The 19,349-nt window shown below is 43.0% G+C and overlaps 1 protein-coding gene across 1 annotated transcript in view; it reads left to right on the top strand.

Moving 5' to 3' along the window:
- CNTN5 (contactin 5) overlaps nucleotides 1–19,349 on the top strand; it is a 579,181-nt gene that overhangs the window by 158,634 nt on the left and 401,198 nt on the right. The window contains exon 7 of the mRNA XM_044285392.1: nucleotides 8,014–8,217. Coding sequence (XP_044141327.1) covers nucleotides 8,014–8,217 — 204 coding nt within the window. The remainder of the gene's footprint in view (nucleotides 1–8,013; nucleotides 8,218–19,349) is intronic.

Genomic DNA, 19,349 nt, shown 5'->3' with positions numbered 1-19,349 from the left:
AAGTAGAGCTTCTTTAAGATTTAAACCCATTAGAGAAATTAGTTTCATTAAACTCTCCAAGACCTTGCGATTTTCCTCTTTTTTATTTTAATTTTTTACTCTCTGCCTTCCTGGAGCCATAACTTTTTTATTTTTCCATTCACATAGCTACATGTTTTGCGGGACAAATAGTACTTTCTAAAGGCACCATCCTATATCACATACAATGTAGTGGGGAGCTGGAAACAAAGCCAAATGGGGTAGAATTGAAAAAAAAATATTCTACGTACTTTTATTGATTTAGTTTTTACATTGTTCCCTATGTGGTAAAACTCACCTGTTACCTTCAGTATCCAGGTTGGTATGAGTACAGAGATACCACATATGTATAGTTTTTATTGTGTTTTAAAAAATGTTGGGGAAAAAAATGAGTCTTTCTTTGCATGGCCATATTCTGACATCCATAAGTATTTTTCCTAGTTACTTCTACAGAGCATGAGATTTCACCCCTCAGGGTTTAAATGTCCAGGATCGGCTTTATTGCCTATCACAGATTTTGCCTGCGGGTATCTGCTCAGCTACATTGCCTGCTCAGTTCCTGAACGGTTGCCATCTTTAAAGTCTGGACATCTGCCGTACATGAATGTCCAGTAGAGATGAGCGAACTGGATTTCAATCCGAATTTCAGGATTAATTCGATTCGCCTCGAAGCCGAATTTCCTCGTGCTTCGTGTAAGTGAATCGATTTAACCTGAAATAGCATAAAAAATGAAAAAAAATCATTTTTACCTCCTTCATTTGCTAGTGATGGGCCACCATCCGCCATCTTGATTGAAGATCTTGGCCGGAATCCCGTGCGTGTTGATGTATGACGTCACCACGTCGGGCCCAAAGAAGATACAGGCGGCACTCCGCTGTCAGGGATGCGGTGCGCGTGTCCCGGGAAGGTCCGCAGATACTTGTATAGAAAGGACCGACACTTGCTCTGGTTGTGATTTTCAAGTAATTTTAATGGTCACATACATGTGGTAAGTGACGCGTTTCGGCTGCTATGAGCCTTTGTCAAACAAAGTCGGGCGGCGTGATGACCTAATCTCGTCCCGCGCGAGATTTAACGCCAGATATTTAAGCAAGATGGCGGCGGCCGGCCCGTCACAAGTAAATAGACGCAGTAAATTTGATAAACTTTTTTTTTTATGTTCATTTTACACTGTTTTTAAACTCAGATGTCGCGATTATGTATGAACGCGACATCTGAGGGGTGCAATGACAGTGTCATAGCACCCACTACTTACAAAAAATATGCTTCGTTGTGAAGTAATTAGTCACAAAGCAATTTTTTTTGTAAAATTTGTTGAATCAGCCGAATTAAACTTTTGAAAAATTCGCTCATCTCTAATGTCCAGAATGGGTGAAGAATAGATCATCAATATTAGGAGCCTGAAAAACTCTTTAAAAAAATTTGCCCTCCCACCACCCCTACACTTCAGAGTGCGACTGTTTTGTCAAAAATTTCCTCATGATTAATTTTATTAGGAGCTTTATTTTTCCATTGTGTGCTTACCGCCAAACACTTTAAGGCTTTTATTTGCACAATGCAGTAAAACCTTCATATAAATGGAAATAACGCCGATATTTTTAAAGGGTTTAAAAATGACCTTCATAAACCAGATTGAGGGCTCCGCAGAGACAATTTTGTAAACAAGAATGTTCTTTCATGGAGAAAAATGTCAGCTTTACATTCTTTATAATGTTTTAAACTCTCCGGAACCAAAACTTTGTAAATAACCGTAGTCCTCGTCAGCAAAATAAGTTCATCTCTTCTCTTCTCGGAATACCAATGCGGAGCTCCGTGCTGATTTTATTGTCTTGCTTTTCTTTTTTCCTTTGAATGAAGAAGTCTTTATATGTTGACACCACCACATGCTTAAATTTTCATTTTAGAAAGCTGAGCAGCAAGAGGGAAGGATTTCTTTTCAAATACATCATATGACTTGCTGCCTGTTGCTGAAATGTCCTCATTGGAACAGGAGAAATAGCACAATTTGGAGAAAATACATTTTCAAACAAAAATAGAAAATTAAAATATAAAAGTCGAAATATAGGTTGTTGCTGGGTGTGATGTCAGTTACTCTCAACGATATGAATAACATCCCGGAAAAAAAGATCAAATATAAATGCTTTTAAACTTGATAGAAAAAAAATAGGTGCCAAATAATGAAAAGTGGTTGACATGTTTGTTTTTAGAGTATTAGAAGAAATTATTAGATGAACATCCACAGGTCAACATCAGCAACAAGCAAGCCTGGGTGAAAGCCAAAGCTGGCTTCGGCTTAGACCCATGGTGATCTGGTTAAACATGCTCAATATTTGTCATGCCACTGTCCTGCGCCTCTGCAGGGCGAGTGAAAATTCTCAGGACGTCCTTTTATTATAGAAATGAAAGGGAAAATGAAATATCTGAATACCCCAGCAAGTAATGGATGAGGGTGCAGCACTCAAAAATGATCAAAAAGTGTTACTTTGATCCATATGTGGCAGTCCAATTACAAACATGTAATTGGACTGCCATATATGGGTTAAAGGAACACTTTTTGATCATCATTTTTGAGTGCTGCCTCCATTTCCTACTATTGATTCCTGAAGGAGCATTGGACATTGCTCCAGGTGGGGTGTTCACTCTCTCCACAGCGGGTGCTGTATTTATCTCTTTGGTTGTTGATGGGTGAGGAGCCCTATAAACACAGAAAGTTGCAACAAAAACCGGGAACGTTCCCTATGATGCACAACTATTTGACATGTTCAATGTGTTGTCCCACTGCTGGGCACAAAACTTTGAACTTTGAAGTTTTGAACTTTCTGTGTTGATAACTTTTGAACCACAAGTGATATTGCAATCTATTTCTGAAAGAAATCTGGTCTTCACTGATATGATAAATGAACACCTTCGCTTTCAAAAAAATTGCACCTTGATCCAATATTGCATCTTTCAAGATGGCGGCCATATTCCGGACTAAAAAGTCTAAAAAATAGGCCCTCTCACCCATCACTTGCTCAGATATTTAATTTTCCCTTTTGTTTCTAGAATAAAAGGTTGTCCTGAGACTTTTGACTCCCAAGGGCTGAGATAAACCTAGAGTCAAACCTGATACCTCCTATAGAGGAAGTAAATGAGGTTCCAAAACTTGAATTGCATGCAGGTTCCCTCATGTGACTTGAGTCACTCAACATAAAGAGAACTTGTCATATAGCCTGGTAGGGCTGATCATCCTGATTAAAATGATACCTGTCTTGTGGAAATTGGTTGCAGCATTCCTGAGAAAAATACTTTATATATTTTTTTTTTAACAAATGAGAGCTTCAGTACATATATGGAAGGGTGGGGCCATTAATGAAAAGCTGAGGAGCTGAGGTGAATAGGCCCTGCCCTTGGTTTAGTGAAAAAATGAAAGTATTTTTTGGGGGGAATTCTGCAACTGATTTTCAAAAGACATGTATCATAGTAATCAGCAGGATCAACTCTACCGAGCAGTATGTCTGATAGGTGCTCGTTAACCTTTGTACTTTTGGAATGGACATCCCCAGGGCCAACATCAGCACCAGGATAGCTTGGGCATAAGCCAGACCCCACTGGGCTTGGGGAGGTGCAGGAATACCTTAGTAAACAAGTTCAATTCTTAGCAAGTCGATAGATGTGTAGACATAGGGCTCACTGCACCTGGGTAGCCCAAGGACCCAAATAAGCATGAACTCAGTCGTCATACCGCCTTTGTGAGATGAAATATGTCCAGGCTGCCTCATGTGACTTGAGTGTTAGACTTTACTCTGAAGGGAATGAACATCCCCAGAGCCAACAGAGACAGCTTTGGGGTGTTTCTATGATTCCCATAGTGTTGTGTGGTACAGGAGCATGTATGCACCTAATATTATGTGATGTCATAAGGGTGGTGATGAGGTTAATACCAGCTTTGGTGCTCAGGACGCTTTTGGCGTGGCAATCTAGTGGTTGTGGTGTAAATTGCAGCTCTGTACAATATTTTGGCTGTTCAGCCAAAATGAGCATCAAGGTGGATGTCATTTTATGGCACTGGAGAATATGTGTTGGTTACCTTATCCTCATATTGATATATTTATATATATATATATATATATATATATATATATATATACATATATATATATATATATATATATATATGTACAGTACAGACCAAAAGTTTGGACACACCTTCTCATTCAAAGAGTTTTCTTTATTTTCATGACTATGAAAATTCTAGATTCACACTGAAGGCATCAAAACTATGAATTAACACATGTGGAATTATATACATAACAAAAAAGTGTGAAACAACTGAAAATATGTCATATTCTAGGTTCTTCAAAGTAGCCACCTTTTGCTTTGATTACTGCTTTGCACACTCTTGGCATTCTCTTGATGAACTTCAAGAGGTAGTCATCTGAAATGGTCCTCCAACAGTCTTGAAGGAGTTCCCAGAGATGCTTAGCACTTGTTGGCCCTTTTGCCTTCACTCTGCGGTCCAGCTCACCCCAAACCATCTCGATTGGGTTCAGGTCCGGTGACTGTGGAGGCCAGGTCATCTGGCGCAGCACCCCATCACTCTCCTTTGTGGTCAAATAGCCCTTACACAGTCTGGAGGTGTGTTTGGGGTCATTGTCCTGTTGAAAAATAAATGATGGTCCAACTAAACGCAAACCGGATGGAATAGCATGCCGCTGCAAGATGCTGTGGTAGCCATGCTGGTTCAGTATGCCTTCAATTTTGAAAAAAAAAACAACAGTGTCACCAGCAAAGCACCCCCACACCATCACACCTCCTCTTCCATGCTTCACGGCGGGAACCAGGCATGTATAGTCCATCCGTTCACCTTTTCTGCGTCACACAAAGACACATTGGTTGGAACCAAAGATCTCAAATTTGGATTTATCAGACCAAAGCACAGATTTCCACTGGTCTAATGTCCATTCCTTGTGTTCTTTAGCCCAAACAAGTCTCTTCTGCTTGTTGCCTGTCCTTAGCAGTGGTTTCCTAGCAGATATTCTACCATGAAGGCCTGATTTACACAGTCTCCTCTTAACAGTTGTTCTAGAGATGTGTCTGCTGCTAGAACTCTGTGTGGCATTGACCTGGTCTCTAATCTGAGCTGCTGTTAACCTGCGATTTCTGAGGCTGGTGACTCGGATGAACTTATCCTCTGCAGCAGAGGTGACTCTTGGTCTTCCTTTCCTGGGGCGGTCCGCATGTGAGCCAGTTTCTTTGTAGCGCTTGATGGTTTTTGTGACTGCACTTGGGGACACTTTCAAAGTTCTCCCAATTTTTCAGACTGACTGACCTTCATTTCTTAAAGTAATGATGACCACTTGTTTTTCTTTACTTAGCTGCTTTTTTCTTGCCATAATACAAATTCTAACAGTCTATTCAGTAGGACTATCAGCTGTGTATCCACCTGACTTCTCCACAAGGCAACTGACGGTCCCAACCCCATTTATAAGGTAAGAAATCCCACTTATTAAACCTGACAGGGCACACCTGTGAAGTAAAAAACATTTCAGATGACTACCTCTTGAAGCTAAACAAGAGAATGCCAAGAGTGTGCAAAGCAGTAATCAAATCAAAAGGTGGCTACTTTGAAGAACCTAGAATATGACATATTTTTTGTTGTTTCACACTTTTTTTGTTATGTATATAATTCCACATGTGTTAATTCATAGTTTTGATGCCTTCAGTGTGAATCTACAATTTTCATAGTCATTAAAATAAAGAAACTCTTTGAATGAGAAGGTGTGTCCAAACTTTTGGTCTGTACTGTATATATATATATATATATATATATATAGTGGTAAAGTGTATGGAAAAGTCTTGGAAGGCGTGTATATCTCACCCAGGTTCCTCAACTAGGTGAGGTAAGTAAAATCCAGAAAAAGCTAAAGTGGTTTCAGCAAGGTGTAGCTTGCTGACACAGTTTTGTTAAACGTTCAAGGGCTGGATTTTTTTGGGACTGGGAAGGTAGGTTTGGTAGTTTGACCTCCCCAGTCCACCCCATTCCAGGGCAGGTTTTCCCCTAGCCTGAGGGATCCCCAAGTGTAGCTAGCTGGGATCATTAGGGGGAAATAAAAGCACATCCCAGGCTATCAGTCTGAAATAGTTATGCCTGGAAAAGTCTAGGAGGCTGGCTGCCTTGCTGGCTAAAGACGCCGGATTCTCTGTGATGTGACATACGCTCAATAGGTGAGGTAATAACTACAGAAAATAAGTTCCAGCATCCAGCGTTGTATATGTTGCCGTTATCTTTATTTGTCTTCGGTTAAAATACAGTTATACAGACATCAATTCCCTCCCTAACTAATCTGTATTATTTAGATCCCAGACGGGCATGAGTTTTTTTTGTTTAGTTTATGCTTTGTGGTGCTGGAAATTCACTGTACCTAGCGAATTGTAACTGGGTTTGCCTGTAAATTGCTGGAGTGTCATAAAATAGAGCATCAATTTGGACTTTAATCCTGTTGTCTACAAACTAATCTGTCACCGCCGCCATGCTTGAGAGAGCAACCCCTTACAATATATATATTTCTTTTTCATTGTTTGTACTTTACCTTGATACCAGAGATAAGCGAGTTGATTTAAAACTAATCAGATTCAGTCTGAATTGTGTAAAAAAATTGAGTTGCATTCAAATCTACATTTTTGGTGAATCGATTTGGCAGATTTTTTGGAAAAGAGAGAAAAGGTAATAACTTTTTTTTACTGAAAAAAACAAAACTGAGAAATAATATGAGTCTTTGGAGACCTCAAGGTGTCATGCCCAAATTTTCAGGCCAATTGGAACACCATCAATCAATGGCGTACATAGAGAAGTAAGGGCCCCATAGCAAGGATCAAACCAGGCCCCCACACGGGACAGAAGGGTTTTCGCCTAAACCCCTTTCAATGATCCTTGGGCTGTTTTTCTACTGCCACATTTGCTAAAAGATGTTCCTTTAGCGGGTAGAGTCCTGACCAAGTTTTTACCCCCAGTAGAAGAGGAGACAATCCCAACTAAGCCCCCTCCTGCCCTGGGCTCCATAGAGGTTGCATGGTCTGCCGCTATGGTAGTTATGCTCCTGCTTTCAATTTAGGTAGAATCGACCAAACCTGAATCAAATCCAAATGGAAACATCAATTTGTTTATTTCTACTTGATACTCTATTCCATGCATTATACATCTAGGCTCTTGTCTTTACATAGATATAGGTAGAAATAATCAGTTGTGACTCTGAAAGAAGGCGGTGCTCGTGTCTTGGGTTCCAGGCCCATATATCCAAATAGAAGTGGATCAGCACTCACTTTTAATGCTAATAAATCTTCACTTTATTGCCATAAGCAAAATTCTGGCAGATATGATGCGTTTCAGCAAAACAGCTTTTTTCAACAGCCTTGGATGTTACTGTTATCATGCATTTTTTTATTGCATAATGAACTAAATATAATATTTTTTATGGCTTTTTATGGCATTCGTTGCATCCTTTGCACCCTTTGTTTTTGGTGCCATCCAGGTTGTGATTCCTACATACTATTTTGGTGGATGCCTTTAGCAATTTTCTGTATATCTTGCAAGCTTTTGAGATTTATATCTAACCTGGGCTAGTGCTAGTTTCACACCTCCGGTGTGAATTCCAGGAGGCTGTGCCGGCAGACAATGCCAGGAATTGGCCGGACACAAACCATAGTATGCAGCAGTTTGTGTCCGATCGATTCTCCACATTGCCGTAATGCAGTCGGATCTCCGCCAGATCCCATTATTCTTAATGGGGCCAGTGGACATTCCGTCTGCATCTGGCAGTGCCGGATGCAGTGAATTCCAGCAGGCTGTTCTCTGCCGAAACAGCCTGCCGGAATTCACACCACAGATGTGAGAAACTAGCCTTACTTCTCCTGGTCCATATTTAAGCAATCTCTACTAGAAATATCCTTTTCTCACAATTTTTTTTTTCAACTTTCTGTATGAAAATGTGATCCATGTGTATTTTTTTCCCTAGAAATTACCTACAGTTGGGTGTTCAATGAATATCCCTCTTTTGTGGCTGAAGACAGTCGGCGTTTCATCTCTCAGGAGACAGGAAATCTCTACATCTCCAAAGCTCAGGCATCGGATGTGGGCAGCTATATATGTCATGTAAAAAATGTCCTCACCAACACGAGAGTCATGAGCCCCCCAACACCACTAACCTTGCGCAATGATGGTAAGTCATTCATCTCTCTAATATGTGTTTAAGGTTTGTAGAACGTAAATTTGCGACATTAAATTTCAGACACTATAGGTACTAACATAAATTGCATAGTAGAGATGATGGAATCAATTGTAAAAAAAATCGGATCTGACCTGGATTTTATGAAAATTCAAGTTGCATCCAAATTTTAGTTGTTCAATTTGGGCACATTTTGGGGAGAAAGAGTGAAAAAATTACTGTTATACACACATTTAGAATTTTCATAATTTTGGAGCACTTTCGATGCAGGTAGAAAAACTAATCAATTGACCAATTTAGACAAATCAACCCTGAATTGAATTTTTAGCAATTTGCTCAACCCTATTGCATAAACACTGTTTCACAGTCTCCAAACAGAATTAATCTAGTACTGAGTTACAGCTAGTATTATAGACCAGAGCAGCCTTCACAATTCTGCAAGTTTCAGAGCTCAAATCTATGATTATTCCTGTCTGATTTAATTATTCATTAAGATATAAACTAGTTAAAATAAATGTTGAGCATTTGACCTTTCAGGTTGCTGCCTTTATTTTCCACGGTGCTTTAGGCCCTGAATGATTTCTATAGGCAATGCTTCCATTTGTCCAAGAAACCTCAGAGTCAGAGAGGGGAAGAGTGGGATCCTGGGAAGTGTGATCCTGGAGAGTGTGGAAGCAGAGTCTGGAAACAGAGTCTGTCAGAGGCTCTGGATGTGTGGTTTCAGCCAGGAGGCTGGGAGAAAGCCTGGAGGTGGGGGACAAAGCGACGCTTGGGAGGGTCGCAGGGCCATAGTCAGGCGGACTACTGAGCGCCAATTCCCCACAAGAGATATTGAGCTTGTTAAAGCCAGGAGGCTGTGGGAAATTGGATGGGAAAGCCGCATCAGATCACAGGGTGTGAACTGTACCTAATAGGTGAGTCAGGGACGTTATGTATTAGTTAGAGCCTAGACGTGAGGGTGTTTATTGTTTTGCTTTTGCTGGCGTGCCACAATCAATTCACTGTTTGGACCTTAAAACCTGTTGTCTGCGAAGGTATTTGTGAGGATGATCCCCTGAAAGGAAGCTACCTCTCACAATTCATATATATATTAGTGTTGAGCGAGCACCAAAGTGCATGGGTGCTCGAGTAGAACACCTCGGGATGCTCGGGAGCTCTACCGAGAACCCAAGCACAATGGAAGTCAATGGGAGAACCCAAGCATTAAACCAGGAATCCCCTGCTCTGAAGAGTGGAGGGTGTCTGGTTCACATGAAAAGGTCAGAAATTGATGGAAACACCACTGAAATGGTTCGGGAACAGTATGGGGAGGATGTCTGGATGCATCATAGACTCCCAGGTCGCTGCTGGGAACGATGTTGTCCAAGTAGTACGCCACTTTTACAGACTGACAATAATACACACAAAAGCAAAGATAAAATTGATTTTAGAGGAATAATTGTTCGGAAACATTCTTTCCTGTATATTTACTTGTATATAAAGTGCAAGTTCTGCCAAAAATTACAAGGAAGAGGCACTCAGCTACAACCTGTATATCACATAAAGGAGGACCTAATTCACATTGTGGTACAATAGTTCAGGTAGTGGGACTCCTACACTCATAAAGCCTATGCACTAAGTGAAAGGGCTGCCAAAAATTGCAAGTAACCTGCACTCTAATACACCCTTTATTAAATATGAAGGAGGGCATCATACACACCCTTGAAAAATTATGATTGATGGCATGCTGGTGACCCTCAAAACATTAGGACCAAGGGCCTGCTGGTGACTCTCTAAAACTTTAGGGGCTAGGGCCTGCTGTTGATCCTACTATCTAAAACATTAGGGGTGATGGTCTGCTGCTGAGCTGACCATCTAAAACATTAGGGGTGAGGGCCTGCTGCCGAACTGACCATCTAAAACATTATGGGCAAAGGCCTGCTGCCGAGCTGACCATCTAAATCATTATGGGCGAGGGTCTGCTGCTGAGCTCACCATTTAAAACATTATAGGCGAGGGCTTGCTGCCGAGCTGACCATCTAAAACATTATGGGCGAGGGCCTGCTGCTGAGCTGACCATCGAAAAAATTAAGATTGAGGGCCTGCTGTTGAGATAATCATCGAAAAAATTATGGTTGAGCGTCTGCTGGTGAGCTGACTCTCTAAAACATTAGGGGCGAGGGCCTGATGCTGAGCTGACCATCGAAAAAATTATGGTTGAGGGTCTGCTGTTGAGCCGACTCTCTAAAACATTAGGAGCGAGGGCAGCATAATAAGCATGTTCATATGATGGAGGAGGACGAGAAAAGGTAGATTTAACCATATACCCTTTTTTGTGGTGGATGGGGTGCATGGCAATACAGTGTATTTAATACACCATAAAAGCCACATTTAAAGTTCCTTATTGTTCAGAAATGGCTGTGCTAGCTGATGGTGCTTGCGAAGGTCCAGGTACAGGGCGGGACGCATCCTGGCCTGCGTCTTGGACAGGGGATTGGCCAGCACGTAACACAGGGGAATAGGAGGTAGTGATCTGACCCGCAGACACTGATTGTGGACCCAGGCATTTGGCCCACCTATTAGGGTGCTTTGATGCCATGTGGCGGATCATGCTGGTGGTCGTGAGGTTGCTAGTGTTCAGCCGCTTTCCTCTGGTGGAGTAGAGAAGTCAGGGGCAATCCAGGCCTTGTTTATTTTGATAAGAGTCAACCTGTCAGCATTTACAGTTGATAGGCGGATGCGCTTATCAGTTATGATGCCCCCAGCAGCATTAAATACCCTCTCTGACAAAACGCTGGCGGCAGGGCAGGCCTGCACCTCCAAGGCGTAGAGCGCCAGTGCATGACACGTGTCCAGCTTGGACACCCAATAGTTGTAAGGCACAGAGGGATCATTGAGGATGCTGACACGGTCTGCTACGTACTCCTTCACCGTCTTCCAAAACTTTTCTCTCCTTGTGACACAAGGCTGCGCATCAGGGTGAGGTTGCTGGTGGGGTATCATGAAACTGTCCCAGGCCCTGGAGAGTGTTGCCTTGCCTCTGATGGAACTGCTGTGTGTTCCCCTTGTCTCCCCTCCTCGGTTGCCCAAGGAACTACGTACTCTGTTGTCAGCTGGAAATTTTTGGAACAATTTTCTCCACAAGGACCTTCTGGTATTGCACCATTTTGCTTGTCCTCTCCACCACATGAATGAGAAGGGTGAACAACTAGTAATCGGTGTTGGCCAAAATGCATATAACGCGAGGGTCACGGGAAAGGCAGCATAACATAAAGTCAGCCATGTGTGCCAGAGTCCCAACAGACAAGACTTTGCTGAGTTCTAGCACGTGCTCACGTCGCACAACAGTCGGTGAGCTGGCAATTGCAAGTGCTGCTATAGCGTTGCCAGATTGGCAGCAGCTGTAGATGACTTTCGGAAATGGGCACACACGCACCTTCACCAGTAGCTCAGGCAAATTTGGGTAGGTTTTTAGAAACCACTGAACCACTAAGTTGAACACGTGGGCTAGGCATGGTATGTGTGTGAGCTTGCTGAACTCCAAAGCCGTCACCAAGTTACGGCCATTATCAGACACATCCATGCCTGGTTGTAGGTTGAGTGGCGATAGTCACAGCTCAGTCTGGTCCCTTATACCCTGCCACAGCTTTGTGGTGGTGTGCTGTTTGTCACCTAAGCAAATTAGTTTCAGCTCGGCCTGTTGCCACTTCCCCACTGCATTGCTACACTGCTTCCAGCTACTGACTGATGGCTGACTGGTTCTACAAGATGAGAATTCAGAGGTGGCAAGTGAAGGAGGAGGTGGAGGAGGAGAAGGGGAGGTTGCAGTCACTAATGTAGGTGGTGGCAGAAATCTTGATGGAAGTAGGGCCTGCAATCCTTGGTGTGGGTAGCACCTGTGCCACCCCAGGGTACGACTCGTTCCCAGCCTCCACAACGTTCACCCAGTGTGCTGTCAGGAATATGTAGGGTCCCTGGCCAAAAGCACTTGTCCATGTGTCAGTCGTTAAGTGGACCTTCCCAATAACTGCATTGCTCAGGGCACGGGTGATGTTACGGGACACATGCTGGTGTAAGGTGGGGATGGCACACTGTGAAAAATAGTGGTGCCTTGGGACTAAGTAACGAGGGACGGCCGCCGCTATCAGGCTGTGGAAAGCCTCAGTGTCCAGAAGCCTAAATGGCAACATTTCCAGGGCCAGCAATTTGGAAAGGTGCACATTTAGTGTTATGGCCTGTGGGTGGGTGGGTGGCTGGGTATTTGCACTTTTGTTCTAAGGCCTGGGCTATGGACATCTGTACGCTGCGCTGGGAGACAGAAATGGCTGTGCTAGCTGATGGTGCTTGCGAAGGTCCAGGTACAGGGCGGGACGCATCCGGGCCTGCGTCTTGGACAGGGGATTGGCCAGCACGTAACACAGGGGAATAGGAGGTAGTGATCTGACCCGCAGACACTGATTGTGGACCCAGGCATTTGGCCCACCTATTAGGGTGCTTTGATGCCATGTGGCGGATCATGCTGGTGGTCGTGAGGTTGCTAGTGTTCACGCCCCTGCTCATTTTGGTACGGCACAGGTTGCAAATGACAGTTCTTTTATCATCCACACTTTTCTCAAAAAAGCACCAGACTGTGGAACACCTACCCCTTGGCAAGGGAGATTGCCAGAAGGGGGTGCTCCGGGAACAGTTGCGGGCCTTTTTGGTGTCGCCCGCCTTCTTCCTTTTTCTACCCCACTGCCTCTTCCAGCTTGTTGCGGTGCTGCAGATCCCTCCCTCTCTGTACTCCTGTCCTCACTCGGCTTGCCCCCTTCCCAGGTTGGGTCAGTGACTTCATCGTCCACCACCTCCTCTTCCACTTCCTCACTCTGTTCATCCTCCTGACTTGTTGACCTAACAACAACCTCAGTTATTGACAACTGTGTCTCAACCTTATCATCAACCTCTTGAGACACTAATTGCTGTTGACTTATTGGCAACTGCGTCTCATCATCCACCTTATGAAACCAGAATTGCCATTCCCCACCGTCATCTTCTTGTAACTGTGGATGCTCAAGAGTTTGGGCATCAGTGCACACAATCTCCTTATGTCCCTCTTCAAGCGGGCTTTACGAGAGTCCCAAATCAAGTTATGGTGATGAAAAGAGTTCCTCTGAATATCAGAGTGTGGGATCACTTGTTTGGCAAGACTCTCCATGGAAGGAGGATCAGGGTGAGGATTGTATTGACCAGACTCTTGGCTACTGAGACTGGACTTGTGGAAGACAGGGTGGTGCTTAACCAACTGGAAGCATTATCTGCTGCAATCCAATCGACCACCTGCTCGCACTGGTCTGACTTCAATAGTGGTGTCCTGCGCCGCCTTGCAAACAGGGACATGAAAATGGGTATTGTGGATGAGTGTGTTTCTTGTGCTCTGTCAGCAGGCACAGTTTCACCGCGCCCAGGGCCATGGCTTCTGCGTGCACCATCAGCAGCACGGCCACTTCCCCGTTCCCTACTGCTCGCCTTCTGCATATTAAATAGTATATATTCTTGCAAGTATGTCACACGTACAGTAGTGCAGGTTTTGTAAGTGTATGGGCAAATAAATTAAACTGAATGTCACTGATATTTAGGATGCACAAACGGTATACAGGAGATGTAGCCAGGTAATGTCGCTGCTGTCACCAGCGGCTAACGTTATACAGAAGATGTAACGCAGGTAATGTCGCTGCTGTCACCAGCGGCTAACGTTATACAGGAGATGTAGCGCAGGTAATGTCGCTGTCACCAGCGGCTAAGAAAAAATTACAGTCAATGTCACAGATATTTGGGATGCGGAAACGTTATACAAGAAATGTAGCGCAGGTATTGTCACTTTCCGCAGCGTCTATGGAAAAAGTACACTGGATGTCACAGTTATTTTTAGGCTGCGCACACGTTAAACAGGAGATGTAGCGCAGATAATGTCGCTGTCCGCAACGTTTACGAAAAAAAGTACACTGAATGTCACAGATATTTTTAGGCTGCGCACATGTTATACAGGAGATGTAGCGCAGATTATGTTTCTGTATGCAGCGGCCAAACAATTGCAAGCTATTTAGCGCAGGTTGCGCAAAAAATATATTTTGCTGCCAGATAGAACAATAGTCCTTAACCCCTTAAGGACACAGGGCGTACAGGTACGCCCTTGTGCCCTGGTACTTAAGGACACAGGGCGTACATGTACGCCCTGTGCATATTCGATCACTGCCGTGCGGCTGGCAGTGATCGGAACCCGGTGCCTGCTCAAATCATTGAGCAGGCACCTAGGCTAAATGCGCGGGGGGGTCCCGTGACCCCCCCATGTCGGCGATCGCGGCAAACCGCAGGTCAATTCAGACCTGCGGTTTGCTGCGATTTCTGCAGTTTCTGATCCCCGCGGTCCCTGACCGCGGGGATCAGAAACTTTAGGATTAAAAATTGTTTCCTGTATCCCTCCCCCCTGCACCCCTGAGTTATTCGAGCACGGTGGGAGGTGCAGGGGGAGGGTTGCGGGCGGTGCGGGCGGTGCGGTAGGCGGGCGGTGCGGTAGGCGGGATCGCGATCCCCCGCCCGCCTCCCATTGCGTAATCGTTGGCGTCTAGTGGGTATACCAGGGTGCCAGCACATTGCTGGCACCCTGGTATAAACGGCTGACATCGGTGATGCGATGTCAGCCGTTTAACCCTTTCCATACAGCGGTCCGTACGGACCGCTGTATGGAAAAGATTAACAGCGCAGGGAGCTCCCTCCCTCTCCCATCGGGGGGCTGCTGTGCCTTTGCAGCCCCTCCGAATGGATAGGGAGAGAGCTCCCAGGCAGCCCCCCAAGCCCCATCCTTACCCTTCCCCGTCTGCGCAGTTCTGACCATAACTGAGCAGACGGGGAAGGTTCCCATGGCAACAGGACGCCTTCTCAGGCGACCTGCTGTCCATGGTGCTGAACAGATCTGTGCTGAAAGCATAGATCTGTTCAGACAAAGTGTAAAATACAGTATAGTACTATATATTGTACTGTACTGTATTATACAGACATCAGACCCACTGGATCTTCAAGAACCAAGTGGGTCTGGGTCAAAAAAAAAAGTGAAAAAAGTGAAAAATAAAGTAAAAATCAAAAAACACATTTATCACCGATTAAAAATGAAAAAAATAAAATTCCCTACACATGTTTGGTATCGCCGCGTCCGTAACGACCTGATCTATAAAACGGTAATGTTACTTTACCCGAACGGTGAACGCCATAAAAATAAAAAATTAAAAACTATGATGAAATTGGAATTTTGCCCACTTTACTTCCCAAAAAAGGTAATAAAAGTGATCAAAAAAGTCGCATCTACGCCAAAATTGTAACAATCAAACCGTTATCCCATCCCGCAAAAATCATACCCTACCCAAGATAATCGCCCAAAAACTGAAAAAGTTATGGCTCTTAGACTATGGAAACACTAAAACATGATTTCTTTTGTTTCAAAAATGAAATCATTGTGCAAAACTTACATAAATAAAAAAAAGTATACATATTAGGTATCGCCGCGTCCGTATTGACCGGCTCTATAAAAATATTACATGACCTAACCCCTCAGATGACCACCGTAAAAAAATAAAAATAAAAAAGCCATTTTTTGTCATCTTCCGTCACAAAAAGTGTAATAGCAAGCAATCAAAAAGTCATGTGCACCCCAAAATAGTGCCAATCAAACCGTCATCTCATCCCACAAAAAATGAGACCCTACTTAAGATAATCGCCCAAAAATTTAAAAAACTATGGCTCTTAGACTATGGAGACACTAAAACATTTTTTTTGTTTTAAAAATGAAATTATTGTGTAAAACGTACATAAATAAATAAAATTGTATACATATTGGGTATCACCGCGTCCGTGACAACCTGCTCTATAAAATTACCACATGATCTAACCTGTCAGATGAATGGTGTAAATAACAAAAAAAAAAACGATGCCAAAAAAGCAATTTCTTGTTACCTTGCCGCACAAAAAGTGTAATATAGAGCAACCAAAAATCATATGTACCCTAAACTTGTACCAACAAAACTGCCACCCTATCCCGTAGTTTCTAAAATGGGGTCACTTTTTTGGAGTTTCTACTCTAGGGGTGCATCAGGGGGCTTCAAATGGGACATGGTGTCTAAAAAACCAGTCCAGCAAAATCTGCCTTCCAAAAACCGCATGGCATTCCTTTCCTTCTGCGCCCTGCCGTGTGACCGTACAGCGGTTTACGACCACATATGGGGTGTTTCTGTAAACGACAGAATCAGGGCCATAAATAATGAGTTTTGTTTGGCTGTTAACCCTTGCTTTATAACTGGAAAAAAAATATTAAAATGGAAAATCTGCCAAAAAAGTGAAATTTTGAAATTGTATCTCTATTTTCCATTAAATCTTGTGCAACACCTAAAGGGTTAACAAGTTTGTAAAATCAGTTTTGTATACCTTGAGGGGTGTAGTTTCTTAGATGGGGTCACTTTTATGGAGTTTCTACTCTAGGGGTGCATCAGGGGGCTTCAAATGGGACATGGTGTCAAAAAAACTGTCCAGCAAAACATGCCTTCCAAAAACCAAACGGCGCACCTTTCACTCTACGCCCCGCTGTGTGGCCGTACAGTAGTTTACGGCCACATATGGGGTGTTTCTGTAAACGGCAGAGTCAGGGCAATAAAGATACAGTCTTGTTTGGCTGTTAACCCTTGCTTTGTTAGTGGAAAAAATGGGTTAAAATGGAAAATTAGGCAATAAAATGAAATTCTCAAATTTCATCCCCATTTGCCAATAACTCTTGTGCAACACCTAAAGGGTTAACAAAGTTTGTAAAATCAGTTTTGAATACCTTGAGGGGTGTAGTTTATAGAATGGGGTCATTTTTGGGTGGTTTCTATTATGTAAGCCTCGCAAAGTGACTTCAGAGCTGTAGTGGTCCCTAAAAATTGGGTTTTTGTAAATTTCTGAAAAATTTCAAGATTTTCTTCTAAACTTCTAAGCCTTGTAACATCCCCAAAAAATAAAATATCATTCCCAAAATAATTCAAACATGAAGTAGACATATGGGGAATGTAAAGTCATCACAATTTTTAAGGGTATTACTATGTATTACAGAAGTAGAGAAACTGAAACTTTGAAATTTGCTAATTTTTCCCAATTTTTGGTAAATTTGACATTTTTTATGCAAAAAAAAATATTTTTTTTAACTTTATTTTACCAGTGTCATGAAGTACAATATGTGACGAAAAAACAATCTCAGAATGGCCTGGATAAGTCAAAGCGTTTTAAAGTTATCATCACTTAAAGTGACACTGGTCAGATTTTCAAAAAATGGCCTGGTCCTAAGGTGTAAAATGGCTGTGTCCCTAAGGGGTTAAAAAGACTTTTGGGTCTCTAACACCAACCCTGCCTAACAAAAACATATAATTCAATTGAATCAATTCCCTACACTATCTGTCCCTTCTACAGCACAGCTCTCCCTGACTAACACTGAGCCAAACCACGTGTCATTGGGTGCTTTATAGCACCCGATGATGCGTTACGGCCAGTCAATCACTGTAATGCTAGTAATCAACATGGCTACGGCATTACAGTGAGTGGCAGTACTTACCTGCGGGGAGGAGACTCGAGCATCGCGCTCTATCACAAGCGGCCTTCGGCCGAACACTGCGATGTGCCGAGCATCGCGATGCTGCAGCCGAGCTGGTGTTAGGCCGAGCATGCTCGATCAGCACTAATATATATATATAAATTTAAGCTCTGGCCATGGTTGCACACTACAGAAAAGTGTCATCCCATGTGCACTCCCGCAGACCCTGCCACCAGAAAATCTGGCGCTTTTTTCTATAGTGTGCAAGCACAGCCACCACTGATGGATTGCAAGGTGGTCATTACTCCTGGAAACGAGCAGTGTATAATGTGATGGAAAATAAATCCAGCCAGCAAAGGAGGCAATATGGACAATTACAATACATTAGTAAGTGCCTTGTATTAACATTCTCTACATGATAACTGCCATTTGCTGAAGTGAGAAAACCCCTTTAAGTCTCCATGATATACATGCTGTTATATGACAGTGATTGCAGGGGCACAGAAGATGTGATCCTGGTGGGTGCCTGCCATTATCTGACAGTCAGGTATAGATATAATTCCTTATTCCTGACAGACAATAATGCCTTGGTATTCCAAAGCATTATATCATCAGTTGCATTGTGAAGTCCCCTGGAGGAACAAAAATTATTAAATAAATGTTAATAAAGTTGCAAAAAAATACAAAGTTCCAAAAAAAAAACTTTTATCTATAAAAATGAGTTTTATTTTGTCAAAGTGGCAATCCCCCGGATACATGTAATTATATCCTGTGTGATTAACTTATGTGATCATCTTATGTAATTTGTACAGTGAAAACCTTAAAAAAAAATAACAGCAGAATTGCTTATTCCACCTATTCTTACACCTATAATGTGAATCAATATGAACTCCAAAATGGTATTAATGGAAACTACATCTCAGCCTGGGAAAAATAAGCCCTCACATGGCCGATGTTGAAAGTGAAAAAAAAATCTCAAACACTAGAAAAGTAATCCTTCTGGGGCAAAAAGACAACCAAAGGCTTCAAATTACTTTTCGCAGAGCAAAAGTGTCTCAAAACAACAAGTTAATACCCTTGTGGGCTGAAGCGCAATAAAGGCTCCTACATAGGCACAGAAGTATTTATACTGTTCACAGTGCCAACTTATTAAATAACCCAGGAGGAGTGTGGAGAGGATAAGACTAGTAGTGGACAGGATGAGGGTGGTAGTCATGGTGTTCACATGAGAGGGCTTCACTCCACCAAGGCTTACTCACTGCAAGGGCTGGTGCAGTGACAAGTGGCTGGTTAGATGGCACTCAGAGGTAAACTGGCTGAGTCTCTCTCTTTCCCAATTCTTCTTTATTATGGCTATTAAGCTAACACCTGTGACTGTGGGTGTCCACTAGATAATACAGGCTTTCAAGTTAGCTATCCTGCCCTGGCATGATGAATGTCCTCGCAGAGACTTGGGTTATGGTGACGGGTGTCTTAACTTGTTATCTCCACGCTCGCAGAAATTTGGAATATGGTTAGAGATGATCGAAGTATTCAAAAATTCGATTCAGCTGCTTCGGCA

This window comes from Bufo gargarizans, chromosome 3 (genome assembly GCF_014858855.1).
Source record: "Bufo gargarizans isolate SCDJY-AF-19 chromosome 3, ASM1485885v1, whole genome shotgun sequence".
Taxonomy (NCBI): domain Eukaryota; kingdom Metazoa; phylum Chordata; class Amphibia; order Anura; family Bufonidae; genus Bufo; species Bufo gargarizans.
Note: the sequence above shows the minus strand (reverse complement) of the source record. Positions and strands in the feature narration are given on the sequence as shown.